This window comes from Triplophysa rosa, linkage group LG10 (assembly GCF_024868665.1).
Source record: "Triplophysa rosa linkage group LG10, Trosa_1v2, whole genome shotgun sequence".
NCBI lineage: Eukaryota > Metazoa > Chordata > Actinopteri > Cypriniformes > Nemacheilidae > Triplophysa > Triplophysa rosa.
The window spans coordinates 25,078,857-25,098,199 of record NC_079899.1 but is presented as its reverse complement, the minus strand read 5'-3'; the positions used below and the strand labels follow the sequence as shown (position 1 = coordinate 25,098,199).

Here is a 19,343-nt window from a genome sequence, read left to right as displayed (position 1 = left end):
CAAGCTCAAACCTCAGGAGTGACAAAGTCATCTAATAGAAATGTGAAAGCATGACAAGACGCATGAAAACTGTGATAAAAATCCAGGTTATCACATTAAAAAATATTTTTTAATTTTTCCGAAATACAAATTTTCCAGTATAACTGTTGTGTTGCTTAAAAGTGAATATGAACTTGTTTTCTTTGCAGTATTTGAGGTCTGAAAAATACAGAGCATCTTTTCTGTTATTTTCACCCGTTTTTTTCTGCAAATAGAAACAATATTTTTATTTGAGATTTGGGAGAAACATTGTTAATAGTTCACAAAAAGAAACAAAAATGATCATTTCACCTCAAATTTAATAGTAAATTAAGAAAAACTCGAAATCATTTTGAAACTGTCTCTTCATTTTTTCCGTGCCTGCATATACAATGCTGTAGTGCAATTTGAGGTCATTATTAGGGCACAGCGCAAGACATTTAGTGCATGAATGTGTTGAACTTGTAGGTTTATTAAAAATAAAATGTTTGTACAATTTACAGGATTTCATAAAAGATTTAAACATCAAAACGTTTTCAGTATATCAATGATACACAAGTCTCATATTTGTGTTAATCTGTGTCAACTCGAGCACTAACTCGGAACAAAGTCCAACTGACTCTGCAGGACAGTCTTTAGAGAGTAATCCTGCATAGACTCCACGTCATTTAAAGAGAATGTGTTTGCATCTGTTACACTGTCAGCGGAATAAAGACTTGTGGGTTGTTTTAGTGGCGTAACAGGACAGACAGATGACGTCATCCCTTTATTTTGCTCGGGGGCCCTGGGAAACTGCCACAAGTGTGTGTCTTCTTGCTGTCTGTGTGTCTTCATGTGGGCATTTCGACTTTTGACCTTAAAAAACACCCTGTGAAATAAGGCACGGTATGAATCAGATGACAGCCGCTATGAATCATAACTGTTTTAAGATGTTTCTGATTCTGACTCTTACTTTCCGCACTCGGTGCAGGGAAATACAACAGCCAAATCCGTATCTCCACTGGTGGTGCTGTTGGAAGGCGAACTTCGTATGGAACCAGAACCCAAAGGAGTCAGCGTGGATGTTCTGTGTTCTGCTGGAGAGCTACAGAGTAGGCCAGGATTGTTCTGGATCAACGTTTTTCCGTTTGTTTGCTTCGAGAAAAAAGAATAGTTTATCCTGAAATATTTATTTATGCATCCTCATATCATTTCTAATGGCTGGAATACACTACAAGACTTTTAAAATATGAACAGATTTTTTTTAAACTAGACATCATACACTTGCAGACTTTTTAAAAGTTTCGGATAGAAACATACTAACTGATCAAATCTGCAGACTGGCACAGATTTTCTGCAACAAGTCCAGACTGAAAATCTGGGCAAAATCTGAGCGAAAGTCTTGTAGTGTGTTTAGCCATAGGTCTGACCTGTGAGAATGTCATTCTTCCAAATAACACAAAATATATTTTGAAATATCTTCTTCGTGTCATACAGATTTTGAACCAGATGAGGATGAATAAATGATGACAGGAGTTTTATTTTTAGATGAACGGTAACACTTCAGTATAGGGGGCAATTCTCACTATTAACTAGTTGTTATTAGCAAGCCTATCATTGGCATATTGGCTGTTTATTAGCACTTATAAAGCACATATTCTGCATGACCATACTCTACATCCTTAATCCTACCCAATACCTTAACCTAACAACTAATTTACTAACTATTAATAAGCAACAAATTAAGAGTTTATTAGGGAAAAAGTCGTAGTTAAGGGTTTGTTAATAGCGAAAATTGCCCCCTATACTGAAGTGTGACCAGATGAACTATCTAGCATCATAGCAAATGATTTAAAATGATCTTATGTAGGCAGATTCACTTCTAAAGAATCCAAAATTAACTATCAGCTACTATATATGGTCATCAAAAAGGAAGTGTTAATGCCCCTTTGTTGCCAGGGTGATGCAGTTGCTAAAGTACAGTATATTGTGTCCTATTGATGTCTTAGCACATTGCAGTGAGGTTGCTTGGGTGTTTTAGGTGGTTGCTATAATTCTTAAGGATGTCTCAAATGTCTAAACCCTTCTTCCTCTGTGAGGAACAGGTTTTATTCTGTTGGTACTACTGTCGATTAAGTTTTTAAGTTACGTCAAGTTAATCCAAATGTAGTTTTTCAGTTTCTAGGTAAAAAATTAAGTTTTAGTCTTTATAATTAAACACGATTCTTGCCATGAACATACTTTAAGTATATACTTTAACATTTTTAGTATAAAATATATTAAAAGTGATACACTGACAAACAGAGACTACAATAAAATACTACCAAACTTGAAAATTGATACACATGATGGCACACAAATCCTTGAGTTCTTCATATATTTCACAGAATGCAGAGGCATGACAGGAAATGAAACATTTAGGTCTGAGATGTTTCAGTACTTGACAGATACTCACAGACACTTCACAGACAAACAGAGATGTGTGGGAGTTGTCTGTGCTCTTGGTTTCTCTGTCTGTTCCTGTGGTGAGGTTTACGGTCCAGTCCCCCTAATTCATGTAACATACACACATAACAGTCGGTCACGCAAAATAATGCTCAATTAGATAGAGTTATCTAATCTCAGTATGTAGATAATAAATAGATGTTAGATTATAAAACAGGAAATTAAATGCAAAGGAATGAGTCCGTAGACAGATAAATGTGTCTTAGGTATAGCGAAGGCGTTTTTATAAAACGGAGTCATTGTGGGTTAACAAACTGAAATCATGACATCTCATTCTGTTAAACATGGATAAATAACAGATTTAAAATGGTTGTGTTCGGCAATACCACAGAACAATAATTATACTTTTTTGCTTATTTTACATATACCATTTTTTAACTGTGTTGTATATAGCCTATATTTTTGTATCTTATTGCAACATACTTATTATTACATTTTGTTTAATTTACTTTAAATTTCAAATGTTTACTATAAATGGGAGCTTGTAAAAAACCAAAGCATTTATTTATTTTTCGATGTGGCTAATTCATATTACTTCGATCTCATTCGTATGTTTTAGTACAATGCGCTTTCGCATCATTTGATTGACGGGGTTTTCATCAATCCTTTTTTAAAATGTTTTTGCTGAGTAAAAAAACATTTTATTTTCTCTGTCGTCTGCTGTGTTGTTGCATATTTAAATTCTAACTTTTTGGATTAAAGTCACAGAAAATAGTTACTTTTAAAAATAAGTTAGAGACATTAATCAATTGTGTATTCGATAAGGTGAAGTAAAACAGTAATACTAACTAGATAGTACATTTTCTAAAGAGTGATGCTTTTGTGGCAAACCGCGAAACTCGGCACTAGGGTGATGACACTTTAAGTACTAATGAATCTAACCAACCCCCATGACTCTAAGATGTTCTGATACAGAGATATAGGTCTTGCTAAACGGTTGCTAGGCTAATGTGTTTGGTTGCTATGGGCGTGGCTTGGCATCTGCCAACTGATGATGCTTCAAGCCACAAGTGAAACAAACCAACTCCCATGTCTCTACGATGTTCCTATGCATAGATATAGGCGTTGCTAAACGGTTGCTAGGCTAACCTGTTTGGTTGCTATGGGCGTGACTTGGCATCTGCAATTGATAATACTCTAACCTATGAGTGAAATGATCTAACCGGCGCGTCTCTACGATGTTCCTATGCAGAGATATAGGTTTTGCTAAATGGTTGCTAGGCTAACCTGTTTGGTTGCTATGGGCGTGGCTTAGCATCTGCCAATAGATGATGCTCTAAGCTATGAGTGTAACGAACCAACCCCCGTGTCTCTACGATGTTCCGATGGAGAGATATAGGTATTGCTAAATGGTTGCTAGGCTGACATGTTTTGTTGCTATGGGCGTGGCATCGAAGCTTCATGATGGTTCTGGGACACTGATTGGTTGTGTGAGTCAAATGAGCCCACCCCCTTGTCTCTACGACACTGTGTTACAAAGATATCCACCTGGACTTTTTATAATGGGAGTCTATGGGATCGGTTGCTAGGTTGCTGTAAATGGTTGCTATGGGCGTGGCTTAATAACTTCATAATGATCATGTGACACTGATTGGTAGCCTGAGCAAAATGAGCCCACCCCCTTGTCTCTAAGTGGTTGTACTGCGAAGATATTCAACATGGGACGGTTTTACGCCTTATATGGGCATGCTTCCTGTCAGTGGGAAATTTTGGGTGGCTCTTACACCCCAGGGGTACAACTTACACCCCAATGTAATGTATGTTCTTATAGAGTCTGATAGCCTCTTCAAATGTGGTAACCCGCACGTTTCTACGAAATCCTCGCTCTGAGCTACGACCCGTCAATGTTAAGTCAATGGGTTTTTTCGGGTGTTTTTTCGCCCCCCTATCGAGCACCCCTCACCCGATCGCTTCCAAAAGTCATGGTACACCATTTCTCAATGGGCCGCTCGATTTGATGTATACATTCATGGGTCTAATGCGGAAAAAAAAATCGGTATCTGAATGGGAGTCAATGGGCCATTATAAGTATACGGGACATTTTGGGTGGCTCTTACACCCCAGGGGTGCAACTTACACCCCATTGTGAGTGATGTTCTTACAGAGCCTGATAGCCTCTTGAAATGGTGTATCATCCAAATGTTTCTACGATTTCCTCGGTCGGAGCTACGACCCCTCAAAGTTGGGCGCAATGTTAAGTGTATGTGATTTTTCGGGTGGTTTTTCGCCCCCCTATTGCACCCCCCCCACCCGATCGCTTATAAAAGTCATAGCACGCCATTCCCGAATAGGCCGGTCGATTTGATGTATTCATTCATGGGTCTACGCCAAAAGCTGCGGGACAAGTAGCGTGCCAAACTTTTGGCTGAACAAGAATAATAAGAAGTATGTTTGAATAACAATAGTAATGCTTTTTCAAAGCATCACTAATGATTGCCATAAGACTAGATGTGTTAATCACACACTAAATTCTAAAAGGAAAAACTAAAATCAAGCCTATTTTAGGAAGAAATCTTGAATTGTTTCCATTATGGGCAATTCCGTGAAAATGTCAACCTTACTGTGGAAAAATAATGTTTTTACTAACGGTTTTTATATGCTAACTGCACAGATGTCAACAGGTGGTTCAAATACCCATGTGAGGTCTCTCCTTATTTTATTTTTAGTGCATGATTTTTCATAGTCAGATAAGTGACTTTTTTCAGGATTGTCACATCCATAACGGTACATATTCCTTATAAATGGGCACATGAAAATTAATTTATTAAATAATTAAAAAATATATATATTTTATGTTCTTTCAAAAGCCATCCCTTCTCCATTTGTTGGGTATAATTGCTTCAGGTTTGTGCATTTTAATTCACAGAAATCGTACAGTTTGTCATCTCCCAAAAACCTTGTCACATCCATAACGCGTGTTTATTTCCCTTTTATAAAATAGAAAACTCGTGCATAGACTGATATTTTTCTGATATTTACACTATCAACAAGGGTTTAGTAAAATATAAACAGATGGTTCTAGATATTCGTAACAAATACATTCTCTGAGCATTTTTATGTCACGTCCCTATCGCAAAATGTCACATCCATAATGCTGGAATTATGACATTTTTTCTATGATACTTAAGAACATTAAACTTCTTGTTAGATTTATTTTTAAGATTTTTCATTGGATGTTAAAGTGAAAAAGAAGTAGTTTAGTACAGCTGTTTGAAATAAAAAAGGCAGTACAATAAATACTATCATAATGTATAAATACTAGAAATTAAATAATACAGAATGTTTGGTTTCACAGTAATGAGAAATGATATATATATTTTTTAATTTCTGGAAGTGAGAATTTGGATTTGGAGTGCTTGGATGTCATAAAAAATGTTGTAAAAAAAGATTACAATGGCACTACCAATAAATTCATTATCTACAATTTGTTTTTACATTTTAAAATTGTATTGAAATGTGACCCAAATTCCCATATAGATTTCCCAAAATATCAATAAAATCAGTTGATAAAAACAAGGCTGTAACTCACCGGCTGGTCTTGAACAGGTGTAATCAAAGCTGAACTAACTCTCGTACCCAAACGCGACTGTTTTTTACATGTGTAGTAGTACTCAACACACTGAGCCACAGTCTTCGTCTTGACCTAAAAACAAACAAACAAAAAGATTCTCACAGTTATCAAACCACAGGGTCACACGTTAACTGACAAATTATTAATTCATGTGAATTAAAAGATTGTATGAATAACAATCTCGGAATAAACGGTTTAAACGCACCACTTTCTGAACGAGATAGAAGTCTTTGTGATGTGTTAACAGTGCTTTATTCAGAAGTCGCTTCTCTTGAGGACTCCACGAATCAGAACCTGGTTCAGAAAGAGGAGTCATTGTAATGTAGTTTAATATTTTATGTGCTTTCTGATACTTCCTCAGGAAGATATTCATAAAGATGATTTCATCATTTGCATTTAAATAAAGAGCCCGACTATTTTTAACTACACAGTTTTGTGAAAAGTGACCATACGGTCAGTCTCACACCTGCGTAATGATAGTCTGGTTTAGGGCCGCATGCGTTTCTCCAGGATAAGAGAAGTTTCTCGAGGGTGTTCTGAAACAATGAAAATTACGAGTTTTTAGAGAACAAATTTGAGAGACTGAAATGTTGTAATAAGCCATACTAACCATAAGATCCCCTCTGCACTCAAAAAGACAATGTAGGACATATTCAGTGTTTGTTCCCCCTCCCGGCAGAACACTAGAACAAGCCATTTTTAACAGGTTGTCCACTGAGATGGGAAAATAAAGTAGATTTCGTAAACTTTTGTAAATGAATGAACTGATTTTTTTTTAGCACTGTACGTTATTTATATGAAGTCCACAGAGGTTACCTTTCTGCTGGTTATCAGGGGTGTTCAGGTTATTGATGGGCATCCACAGGAGAAATGCATTATGGGTATCTTCCTCTATGAGGGATTGACTGATTTCTGGGATTTTGGCTTGAAATTCTTCACCTATATTAATGTGACTGCGACAAAAGGATAATACAATTACTGTGCGGTAGTGTAGAATTCTCAATAACTATCTACAATAATCATTGAAAATAATCGAGTCGAATAATATGAAGTTGAATGTTAAAGGGATATTTCACAGGCAAAACAAAATTTCTCCAATGGAAGCTAGACATCAACGTTAATAGCGCTGTCAATATGGATATTTCTCTTGAACAAATGCATCGATTCTCTTCAGAAGACCTGTGTTAAAGGGGTGGTGCAACGGTGTGTCATGCATTCTGACTTCTTTACAATGTTAAACGTGCTGGCTTCTCATGCTTAACATGGTCAACTTGTCAAAAAACGCGTTGGGCGTATGACGTAGTATTTCTCAATACACTCCCCCAGTGATCGGACAGGTTTCGGAAAGTTTTTTTCGAACATAAAACTGTTTCGTAACAATTTTTCTTTGTCCCTTATTGGACAATTCTCCCGGAAAAGCATTCGGCACGCCCACGCGGCAGCAAGGAGAGCAGGAGAAGGAGCATGCGCAGATGTCGCTTTCACTTGTGTGCAGGAGAGAGAGAGAGAGAGAGAGAGAGCATACGTTCGCGAAGTTCAGGTGTTTGTTTGTTCACTGCATTTGGGTGATGAATGTTATATAAACGGTGGATATAACGCTGGATTTGGAGATGGTTTGAAACTGATATATGGAGCCGTCCCAGCGCTAAAAGATGCCAGACATGAACCGCATGCGTTGAGTGAAACTGGTGTCTGTGTTTTGTTGGCAATGGGTGCTTTACACATGCTTTAGTTCAGCCTACCCCTCCCCCCCGCACGCTCCGTATGCTTTCTGAAATAATCGTACAGCTGTATCTATCTTTTATAAATGTGATCAAACTAAATACTTTTCGAAGATACAAAGTATGCAATACTACTCAATAGGTACTCAAGATTAATATGAGATTGGCTTTAAGACCACGGAGCCGTGTCGAGCAGTTTTTTTGATCGATGGATGCACTTTTTGGAGCTTCAAAAAGTCAACACCCATTCACTCCCATTCTACCGCTTGGAAGTAAAACTCCGACTGCATTATTCTTCAAGAAGAAAGTCATATTCAGTCAGGATGCCTTGAGGGTGAGTAAATCATGGGGTAATTTTGTTTTGCCTGTGAAATATCCCTTTAATATAAATAAACTATGATACAGCCTGCTCTCATGGGAACTCGAACTATGAGAAATGAGATCATACGGTTCAACCACCTCGTGAAAAAGTTACGAATTGCCATGAGATTGTGTTGAACAATTTGATTTAATTGTTCGTTTCCAAATTACTGTGTTCAGATTTCTGTTCAGAAATGCCTTGGCAACTGCACCAATATATAACGCACATTAATGCATGAAATAAAAAACTGATCGAAAACTTACGGTGCTACATTTATGACTTTCTGCCCTGAAGTAAGAGCACAGTTGTCTGCATCACCTGTTGGTGATAGATGCATCAGAACCTTCCATTGTTCGACAATAACGCAACAGCACTTAAAATTCATTCAAGTAAATATTTGACAACCGTTATAGTTCAGTAAACATTGACACTTGCTTGTTGAACAGTGGAGCGCAGTAGCGTCAGACTCTGTTCCACCGCACACAGCACTGAAAAGACCCGAGCCCGGGCGGACGGGACTGAGCATGGGTGGGGGGGTGTACGGTACATCATCCCCCCTGCTGCCGGGTGTCCTCAGCAGACTTCTGAAGAGAACAGCTCCTCTGGACTCCTGCACGGTGCCGGGCGGAGGAATCATCAGAGGGACCAAACACTGACGGTATCTCTGTTTCCCCTGTTTAGATCCACATTCTCCATCTGAGACTGACCTCTTTATCTAGAATCACATAAAGAATTATTATAAATGGCCATTTAGATGTGTATACACTGTGTGTCTATAAGTGTATGTACAGTATATACATATTAAAAATATATGTATATCTATAATTTGTATTTATTTATTTCAGTAATATATTTAGTTTTTATTCATTTACATATGGTCCTAATAAACCTTCAATGTTGTCAATTCTTTAACAAATTATATGTACAAAAAAGTGAAGGTTTTGGTACCAAAACTGTAATTTGAATTTCATTTAGGCTTTGTAAAGGGGTCATATGGCGCGAATACGTGTTTTCTGTGTCTTTGGTGTGTTATAAGTTGCCCATTCTAGTTGAGCATTCTATCTAAAAGCGAATGCTCACCCAGACCTGCCTGAAACGCCTTTATGGAGATGCAGATTTCATTTTCCAACAGGACTTGGCACCTGCACGCAGTGCCAAAGCTACCAGTGGTTTAAGGACCATGGTATCCCTGTTCTTAATTGGCCAGCAAACTCGCCTGACCTTAACCCCATAGAAAATCTATGGGGTATTGTGAAGAGGAAGATGCGATATGCCAGACCCAACAATGCAGAAGAGCTGAAGGCCACTATCAGAGCAACCTGGTCTCTCATAACACCTGAGCAGTGCCACAGACTGATCGACTCCATGCCACGCCGCATTGCTGCAGTAATTCAGGCAAAAGGAGCCCCAACTAAGTATTGAGTGCTGTACATGCTCATACTTTTCATCTTCATACTTTTCAGTTGGCCAAGATTTCTAAAAATCCTTTCTTTGTATTGGTCTTAAGTAATATTCTAATTTTCTGAGATACTGAATTTGGGATATTCATTCGTTGTCAGTTATAATCATCAAATGAAAAGAAATAAACATTTGAAATATATCAGTCTGTGTGTAATGAATGAATATAATATACAAGTTTCACTTTTTGAATGGAATTAGTGAAATAAATCAACTTTTTGATGATATTCTAATTATATGACCAGCACCTGTATATATTATCTAGTATTGTGCATTGTTCATTGAATCATGAGCTCGATGTACTGTTACACTCCTATACACTAATATTTTTGGTCTGAGTGAGACTAAACTAAATGTGTAGGTTTGGGAGTTTATTTTGTCAAATTTAAGGTGTTCCTAAAGTAGCATACAGTATGATGACTTTAAAAACTAGATTCAGACCAAATGTCACAAAACCCCAATTTCTTTTTTAACAGCAGCTAAAAATACCTCTACGAATGTAAAACACTCACACAGGAAGGCTGGTTTCGCACAGGCGGGAGGGGCGACTGTGGGCTCCGGTCACCATCTTTCTGATGACACTGAGGACCGAGGGGAAGTTTGGAGGGGGTCTGGTAATTCTTCACAGGAACTGTCACAGGTAAGATGATAGGGTTGCTTTGAAAAACATCACCCGACAGATGAAGCTGTCCCTCTTTCTGTTCAAAACAATGTAAATGAAAAAAAATTATAGTTTATAATTGGAATATTTTGTCATTACGTTGATAAATGTTCTTCCATGGAACAGAGAAGTAGATAGTGTTTATTTGATTTAAATCTTGTTTTGGGGTCTTGTGTCCTACTGTCCTTTCAATTTTAAATTACTCATTGTCAAACGGTGTTTTGCCAGCAGCACTTAAAACTGCTGCTATCACCCCTGTTTTAAAAAAGCAAAATGCTGATGTGAACAACTTAAGCAATTTCCATCGGATTTCAAATCTCCCATTTCTGGCTAAAATATTAGAGGGTGTTGCATTTCAATTATACAATCATTTGGCTGTTAACATCCTCTTTGAACCATATCAGTCTGGGTTTCGAAAACTGCATAGCACTAAGACGGCACTGGTTAAAGTTACTAATGACCTGTTATTGGCATCTGACTCGGGGTCTGTTTCAATCCTTCAATTCTTCTGGACCTAAGTGCAGCATTTGATACCATTGATCACATGGTATTAATTAGTCGACTTGAATCGGTCTTCAGGGTGGCACTAGATTGGTTCAGATCTTACATTACCGATCGTAGTCATTTTGTTTGTCACTACGGGTGTCCCTCAGGGCTCAATACTTGGTCCTTTGCTTTTTAGCATTTATATTTTTACTTTGGGTCAATTATTAAGGTCTCTTGGTGTACCGGGGCGAACAAGACGTGAGACGTGCGGATCCATATGCAAAGCTTTATTAACAGATATGGTCATAAACAGGCAGGGTCGATCACCAGCAAACACAAGGTCAAAGGCAAACCAGTTCATAATCCAAAAACAGGCGTGGGTCGGGGCAGGTAGCAAACAATCATAAATCCAAAAGAAATGAGGAAAAAGAAGGAATCAGGAAACAGGAAATAACAAGACTAGACTACGAACTATGGCAAGACTGACTAGATTAAGGAAACTTGAAATTGGCTCCGTAGGGCAGCTAACACTAGGAGAGTGACGTGCAGAACAATTCTCGGCCCTGAGAAGAATCTGAGTGAGTGTTATATAGTGGATGTAATAGCTATCAGGTGATCGTGTGATTGGTGACAGCTGTATGTGGATGATGGATGATGGGAAATGCAGTCCAAGGTGATGTGTAACAGTCTGTGTGATGTGAAGGTCAATGAAATGGAAGAGCGATCTCTGGTGGCTAGCAGATGGAAGTCCATGAACCAGATTCATGACACTTGGCCTTAATTTTCATTTTTACGCCGATGATATGCAGATTTACATCCACTCAAACACCGGTCAAGATGTAAGCGTTCCCTATCTTTTAGACTGCATTTCAGAAGTTAAGTTGTGGATGTCTGACAATTTTTTGTGATTGAATAGTTCCAAAACAGAAGTCATGCTACTTGGCTCTCACCATCAATTACGTAACGCTGGTTCTCTAGCTTTATCTGTTGATGGAGTTGCTCCTTCAAAGTAAATAAAAAAATCTGGGTGTTATTTTTGATCCCACATTGTCGTTTGAGCCTTTTGTGCTGAACACCGTTAAGGCCTTGTTTTTCCATCTCAGAAATATTGCACGCTTATGTCCAATGTTGGCTTACTCGGTTGCGGAAAGGTTGATTAATTAATTTGTTTTTTCCCGCATCGATTACTGTAATGCCCTTCTTATTGGAGTTTCCAAATTCTGCGTTAACAAACTTCAACATTTGCAAAATTCAACTGCCATAATTCTGTCTGGGGCTAGGAGTGATGCTCATATAACTCCTGTTTTGGCTTCGTTGCATTGGCTCCCGGTAAGATTCCACATTGATTTTAAAGTTCTCCTGTTAACATATAAGGCACTGTATGGCCTGGCTCCTCAGTATTTGGCTGAGCTTTTAACACCTTATACACCTACTCGTACCTTGCGTTCTTCCCAGAGTGGTCGTCTAGTTGTTCCTAAAACACAGTTGAGTCCTAGGGGTGACAGAGCTTTTTCTGCTTATGCCCCCAAATTGTGGAATTCGCTCCCGGTCGACATCAGGGAAGCAAACTCATTAGGTATTTTTAAATCCCGTCTTAAAACGTTTTACTTTAGGCTGGCTTTTAATTTATTTTTGGTTTCTAGTGTTATGTTATTATGTAATCATATCTTCTTTGTGTTGATTTATATTTTTGTGTTTGGTTGTGTTGTACAGAGCTTTGAGAAAGCAACCTTTAAAGGCGCTTTATAAAATTAATGTTTTATTATTATTATTAAGAGCATGCATGTTCTACAGAAGGTGGCTGGTACCGCTTTAAGAGATGCGGAGTTTGTCCGAAATCCTCCGTGGGATCGCATGTGTCCGTTCAGAGCTGGAAGACTTTTGAATTCCCTCTGACAGACGGTGCATCTCATTCGAGCCTGCGACCCTTCCGCTCTCGCCGGCCCATTTTCTGCCCTGACACCAAACACAGATTCATAAATAAATGAACTTGAAATGAGAGCCACGTTATATCCTCACATATCATAGATAATTCAGATCATGTCATACCTGTAATGTGAAATGTTTTCACTCTGAATATCTGGTGAAGATGCCTGCATGAACAAAGACATTTATGAAAACCCCATCCTACACAATCGCAATGAAATAAAGGGAAAGGCACAATACCTGTGACCACTGCGATGCATGCGAGGGCAGATGTGGAAATATATTCGATTGTGAAACGCCTGAACTCTTGTTCGAAAAATGAGGAAGGCAGATATCTTCACTTCTATGTGTGCTGAAGTTAAAGCTAGATCTTGTGTCGTCTTTGGGACTTGAAAACACGGGTGTGTTGGGTGCAGAGTGTTTGTCGTACGACTGCAAATGGCCGTCGTGAAACACGTTGCTTTGCTTTACAGGGACGGGCTGAACGTGCTCTTGAGAATGCTGGTGCTGGTAGACGCCGCTCGGATGGGAAAACGGATGAATATATTGCTGGTCTTGGTAGTGAGGTGAATGAAGACTCAAACTGTGACCGCCCTGGAAGTTCTGCTGCTCTCTGAAGTCTTGCCTGTAGGTTGGAGATCGAGTCGACTCGTGGCCCTCTTGACAGTCCAGGTGAGTTTTATGCGCAACCGTTCCTCTGGGTTGTAAATGGTGCTGCTGTTGTTGTTGGTTTAGGTTGATGGGGAACGGCGGTAGATGACTTTGATAGGCGTGCTGGTGAAGCCAAGGGCTCTGTGGCTTATGAAGATCCCGGTTAGCCTGTGAGTCTGCGTGAGTCTGTTTGTGCTGCTGACATCCGTATTGAAAATGCTGAGGGGTTTGATAAAGACCGTGCAGCGGGTTTTGATCTGATAAATGAAACTCGCTCATTGTTTGCGTTTGACCCTGAAAAGCCATCGGATTAAAAACAGGAGACCCCAAAGATTGTCTTTCGGACCCCTCGGCGAATGTGCCGCTTTGCTGTAACGTCGAACCCCTGGAAATGTGATTATCTCCTGAGGTTTTATCAACAGTCCTGTTGTCGTTGTCTTCAAAGAGAAGGTGAATGTTCTTGGAGGGGAACGCCTTGGAGAACGAGTCCAACCTTTGAGGAAGCACAGCACCGCAGCCGTCTTTTGAAGTCGTGGTGGAATCGTTATGACACATGATGTTGAAAGGGTGTATTCGGGACACGCCGCCGCTCTCGGACAGTTCGTCCTGAGATGACCCCCATGACGATCCCCTTCCGAACTGACTGTAATCCCAAGTCCCGGCGCTGTTTGGCATATCGAGCAATGGAGAAAGTTCATTTCCAGGAGTGACGGGAGATGCCAAATGCTCGTGATTGAGGCACGGAGACATCGGAGAAGAGTGAAGTACGTTAGGTACACTGTAGTGAGGTGCACTCTGGCTATGCTGGAACAAATAGTTCCCATTGGTGTGGTTAGTAAACTGACTGGACTCGTAAAGATTTTCAGTCATTTCTGAAAGATTAACGGGCCGCTTTTCTCACTGTTGTTATAATAAAGAATTGCGGGAATGTGGTTACATGATGGTTCAGGTTTTACCAGTGTTGGGTGTAACTAGTTACCAAGTACTTAGTTACTGTAATTTAATTACTATTCCCTTGAAAAAGTAAAGTAAGGGATTACTCTTATTTTTCTGTAATTTAAGTACAGTTACTTCTGATGTAATTAAACTAAATACTTTGTGTAATATGTGTGTGTGCAATAGTGGAATTGACATAAAAATTCAAAGTCTAACTTTAGAATCGGTGCTTTAATGTATAATTCTCACATTTGTAATACTTTGGTCAGTTAATAAGACTACTTTATGTAGTTTAATATTATTTATTTGACTGAATTAAAAGAGCCGTTTCATGTCTATTCTTCTAATTCTAACTAATCAAGGTTGATGTTGGATATAGAAAGTAATTAGTAACAAGTAATTAAATACTTTTTGGAGAGAGTAATTTGTACAGTAATCTAATTACACTATTGAGTATGTAATTAGTAACTAGTAATTAATTACTTTTTCAGAGTAATTTACCAAACACTGGGTGTTACCATGAAATTGTGTTAAGTCTTGTAAATGAAACTGTTTTGATTGATTGGATGGGCTGTCATTATTTGGATGAACTCTTTTCACAGCTTGAAGAACAGGTCACTCCTACAAAAAGAAAAAGAAGAGAGTATAACGGCTTGTCAATTCACCAAATACTTTAAATCAGTGGTCACCAACCCTGCTCCTGGAGATCGACCGTCCTGAAGATTTCACCTCCAACCCCAATCAAGCACACCTGAACTATCTAATCAAGGTGTTTAAGTCTGCAGGACGGTCGATCTCCAGGAGCAGGGTTGGTGACCACTGCTTTAAATCATGCAAATAGGAAAGAACAATAAACATGTAAATGTTTGTTTTTGAGTTTACTTAGTTAGGTTACAATTTACATTAGGTGTCAAATATAAATCTGACTTAATTTTGTGTGAAACACAAAATCCAATGATGAATAATTATTTTGTTAGATGGAATTTTGGATTTTGAAAATGGGTCTCGAAAGGTAGGTGCAGTATAGTCAGAGAGTCGAAGTTTTCGAAATGGAAGTTTTCATAAGTTATTTCAGATGTCATGCAAATTGTGTAGATCATATTAAATATTCAGTTTTTCTTCCTGGTGTCGTGTTGAATTGCCCGTAATGTTGTTGTTTCTTTGAAAAACTTTGAATCATATCTGAGATGAACTCCGATGAACTATCCAAACAAGAATCTGACCATATAGCAAACCAAAAATATCTTCTTCTTTAGGACACAGTAGATACAGTGAAGTCACACCATGACTCATTTTGAGGTTTCTTCTGCTATTCATCTGCATATGAAGTTTAGACACATGAAGTTTAGACACCATTTTATAACGTCCTGTCACATGATCTGCATAGAACATAGGGTGCTTATTTGATCTCAATCTCTCTTCATTTTTTTATTTTTGGAAACGACGGTGGTGACCATTTTGAGTATATCGAGTACATTTTACTTTGACATGAAAAATCCTTTATTTTTTGGGACACCTTATATTCCGATTGTACATTTTTCCTATCTCTAACTGGACATCTAACAACAAAAATTCCCTTTCAAAACGCTGTGCACGTATGACTCTGTCTCATCATGAGACGCAGATGTTGAGTTTGTTTTCTAGGTGTGAAAACAGATCATTCGTTTAGCTCAGAATCAGATTAACACATAGCACACGAGTGTCAAAAGCTCAAGGGCCTGTTGTGGTTTTCAAAGTTTCCATCTTCACTTTAAAGTCTGTGTAGTGTGCGTGTGAACCTGACAGACTTTGACCAGGTAGTGGAACAACACGATTGTGAAGTTTAAAGTAAACTGAGTACGCACAAACAAGATTTAAAAATGGGACACATGTTAATATAAAAAAGTAGTTTATTTTTTAATTTGCAGCATGTTGTATGTTAGTGTCAGTGTAACTTGCATGTTCTCTCTCATTTTGACTTTATGATGTGCTACGGTGTGACAGTTTTGGTATATTTTGAGGACAGTTGTTAACTTTAGAGGTAATAATATAAGCAGGCATTGTGTGTTTAGATTTATGCGCTGCTGAAGATAAATGTCTAAGTGGCATGCAAAAATTCATAATGCATATTATTATTAGGCCTATTGTTAAATGGTCAACGTGTTTTTCAAACCTGGATGACTTTATCAGCTGTATTTACAGCCACCTTTGCATTAACAATAATAAAAAAACATCCTGTATGTATTTTCATCATATTAGTGTGCTTTGTATGTTTGCTTGCATAAGATTAAAACATGCGTGACATTGCTAACAGATTTCAATTAACATTTTGTGTTTGGACGTCTTTGCTATCATTAAGAAAATCTCGCCCGCTTTAAACTTCATCTTTTCATGAGGTCAACCCGCCTCACCCACCCCAGAGTTCACAAACTGTACTGTACATATGCGTGTGTATTGAATTATAAAAACTATAATTTAATCGATTCATTTCTTATGAATGTTATCAACAGAATGCAAGATTTCTTTGAACAATTTCCTGAAATAAAGAATTCAAATCTTTCAACAGCATCCCCGTCGATGCGGTCAGTGGACGCAAGTGTTTGGGTTATTGAAATGATCACATTTAACCATCACTATCAGGAGCTAAATGTTTCTCAGCGAGGTTTAGAATCTAAGCTCCTAAACTTTAGATACAGTTACACCATCCAAACTAACATCTGTAGAAAAAACGACCTGCTCTGCTACAAATGTATTTGTGTCATATTAACATCTCGCAGAGAGTGATGAAGGTCTTACCTCTCTTATCTGTCTCCTTATTTAGTACAGGTTGCCTTCTCGCATGAGGCATCGCGTCTCGACCAAATCATAACAAACACACACGAGCCAAATGGACGGCTAAAGAGATCAGAAGTCAATAACTTGAAGTGTATGTGAAATGGGAAGTCGGTTTGGTTAAAAGTGCTGACTAAGGAATTCTGCTTGTGTCCTCTTATAGCAACAGCGATGTCTAATGGCCTGACAGGGTTCAATATAGTTCAGAAATGTCGTATTTCTCTTTAAGCTCTTATACTTCCTGAGGATTAACCACAGGCTATTTTCTAAACATGCTTTTATTTCTCTTGATCCTTTTATAGTGCATACAATTAAATCATTGGCTTATTTTTTAAAGGTAAATGTGTCAATTCAGTGCATTATAACCAATACATTCAGAAGGTATAGAATGAGATACTGGCACAGATTTGTTGTATTTAACAGTTTCATAATGAATGTTATTAAATGATGTGTAGTATATTAAAGCAATAAGCCCCAAGAAGCAGTGGGTTACAGTGCATTTTATAACAGCTAAGGGCGTTGTGGCACGACGCGAAGCGGAGTCATTAAAACCCCGTAGCTGTTATAAAATGCACTGTAACCCACTGCTTCGCGGGACTTATTGCTTTTATAAAACGGTTATTCCATATGCTTAGCAAGGTTTCATAAAGTAAAGTAAATAAAATGATATTTAGGCTATGTGGTGCGGTCAGCCGTTATATATTGAGGTATTTTATAACGGCTTAGAACTCCGCTCAGCCAATCAGAATCAAGGACCAGAACTGACCGTTTTATAAGACTAAATACGCTATTATTTAGTCAGGATGTTCCTATCGGCCTACTTGAGATTATACACAGTAAACAGAAAGAATTCAACACCCTATAATACAGCTATAGTCAAAACATCACATACATGTATTAAATCTGTCATTAAATACTCGCCAAATCAATCTATAGCTGCGGCCGCTACACTGAAGATCGCAAAAGTATTACAAAGTCAGAATGTCATAAGGTCAGGTTAGTTTTACTTGTGCTTCACGGGAATCACACACACACAGTTTGTGTTTGTCCTGTTTGGTTTGTGTTCTTTAAAACTTCAAAAATGTTAAATAAGACAAAACGTTTACTTTTTCCTATAGTTTTGTGAAATCTATGCAAAGAGGCCTTTATGAAAACCCCAAACATCTTCATTTTATCTGATCAAGTTGCACCTGTTAACTGAAACCTGTTGTTTCCATCTGCAATTCACGTAAACACCATTACTGCATCTTAAGAGGTTAAAAGTAGAAATTGAAAAACGTAGTATATAATTTACTCTAGTGTGAATATGCGTTGTTTTACTACTATACTGAAACACTTCAGTAGGCTAAATACTTTAGTATGGTGTTTTGAACCTTAATATTGTATAGCCTATAGCTAGTATAGGAATTTACTACAGAAATATAGTGTGTTTTTTCATGTGGGCATAAAACTTTTAACTTTTTTTGCAAAGATCATTGATAGAATTATATTTTATAGGTAAAGGGAAGTATATATAAAGCCATATTTCATAAAATGGTGCGGTAAGAATTCTCAAAACAAGCTACATTCGCGAGCATCATTTAATGCAATCTTAAAAAGCCGTTTTAAACGTTGTGTGGTTTAATAAACTCTACAAAATTAATTGAAGTCCCTTAAACAACCCGTTTTAGTAAAACACATACCGACACATCATTGGAAAGTGAAACGAGATCTCTGTGCAAACAGCGATAAGTCCGTCCCGCATCTCTCATCTGACGGATACGGGAGTCACATGAACGCGCACTGCCAGCAGCATCTCCCGTAACTTTTTTCGCCCCAAAAACCAGATGAGCTTTCGCGACTTTAATCCGTGTTGAAGTGTGACAGGTCTGCAGTGAACATACAGTGGTGCCCTCTACTGTAAACACACACTCTTCCGCATCAACAACATCCCATAAATATAGTTTCACTTTGACTCACGCACACTTTATCTGATTCTAACACACATTGACACTTTTATTATCGTCTTCTGTTATTAATGTTTCCTTTTCAGTAGCATCAGCAGAAGTTGCGTTTTCAACGTTACGCGATACAATGTTTCAATATTCTCACCTTCATTAAACACAACATATGTAGCTGTTTTTATAATGTTATTATGAAATATACTTATATATATATAGTACTGAATTGTGAGTAGTAGCTTACTGGTACGTGGGAGAGGCTTTATTGAAGTCAGTAAAAAAACAGAACACAAGCTGAAAACAAAAATGACATATTTAT

General features: G+C 38.0%; 1 protein-coding gene across 2 annotated transcripts; it reads right to left on the bottom strand.

Annotated features, from left to right (window-relative positions):
• Positions 1-145: 145 nt before the first annotated feature.
• LOC130560741 (transcriptional-regulating factor 1) lies at positions 146-18,968 on the bottom strand. 2 transcript variants are annotated; one of them, XM_057344745.1, is made up of 16 exons: positions 18,767-18,968; positions 17,049-17,147; positions 12,927-14,894; positions 12,810-12,853; positions 12,569-12,716; positions 10,126-10,311; positions 8,591-8,870; positions 8,419-8,473; positions 6,890-7,026; positions 6,684-6,787; positions 6,540-6,609; positions 6,279-6,367; positions 6,032-6,145; positions 2,453-2,545; positions 971-1,152; positions 146-886 (listed from the first exon to the last, which is right to left on the bottom strand). In XM_057344745.1, exons 3-16 carry the CDS (start codon positions 14,205-14,207, stop codon positions 613-615), a joined length of 3,057 nt encoding a protein of 1,018 aa, XP_057200728.1. In that variant the 5' UTR covers positions 14,208-14,894; positions 17,049-17,147; positions 18,767-18,968; the 3' UTR covers positions 146-612. The 2 variants fall into 2 exon arrangements, with proteins under 2 accessions (XP_057200728.1, XP_057200727.1); XM_057344744.1 differs by lacking the exon at positions 17,049-17,147.
• Between the last annotated feature and the right edge of the window lie 375 nt (positions 18,969-19,343).

Excerpts from the sequence above, each read along its gene's own strand:
- LOC130560741 (XM_057344745.1), bottom strand. The coding sequence starts at position 14,207 with ATGACTGAAAATCTTTACGAGTCCAGTCAGTTTACTAACCACACCAAT. Across the intron at positions 6,788-6,889 it reads CCCTGATAACCAGCAGAAAG|TGGACAACCTGTTAAAAATG; the intron begins GTAACCTCTGTG and ends TTCCCATCTCAG. Across the intron at positions 6,146-6,278 it reads TCTATCTCGTTCAGAAAGTG|GTCAAGACGAAGACTGTGGC; the intron begins GTGCGTTTAAAC and ends GTTTGTTTTTAG.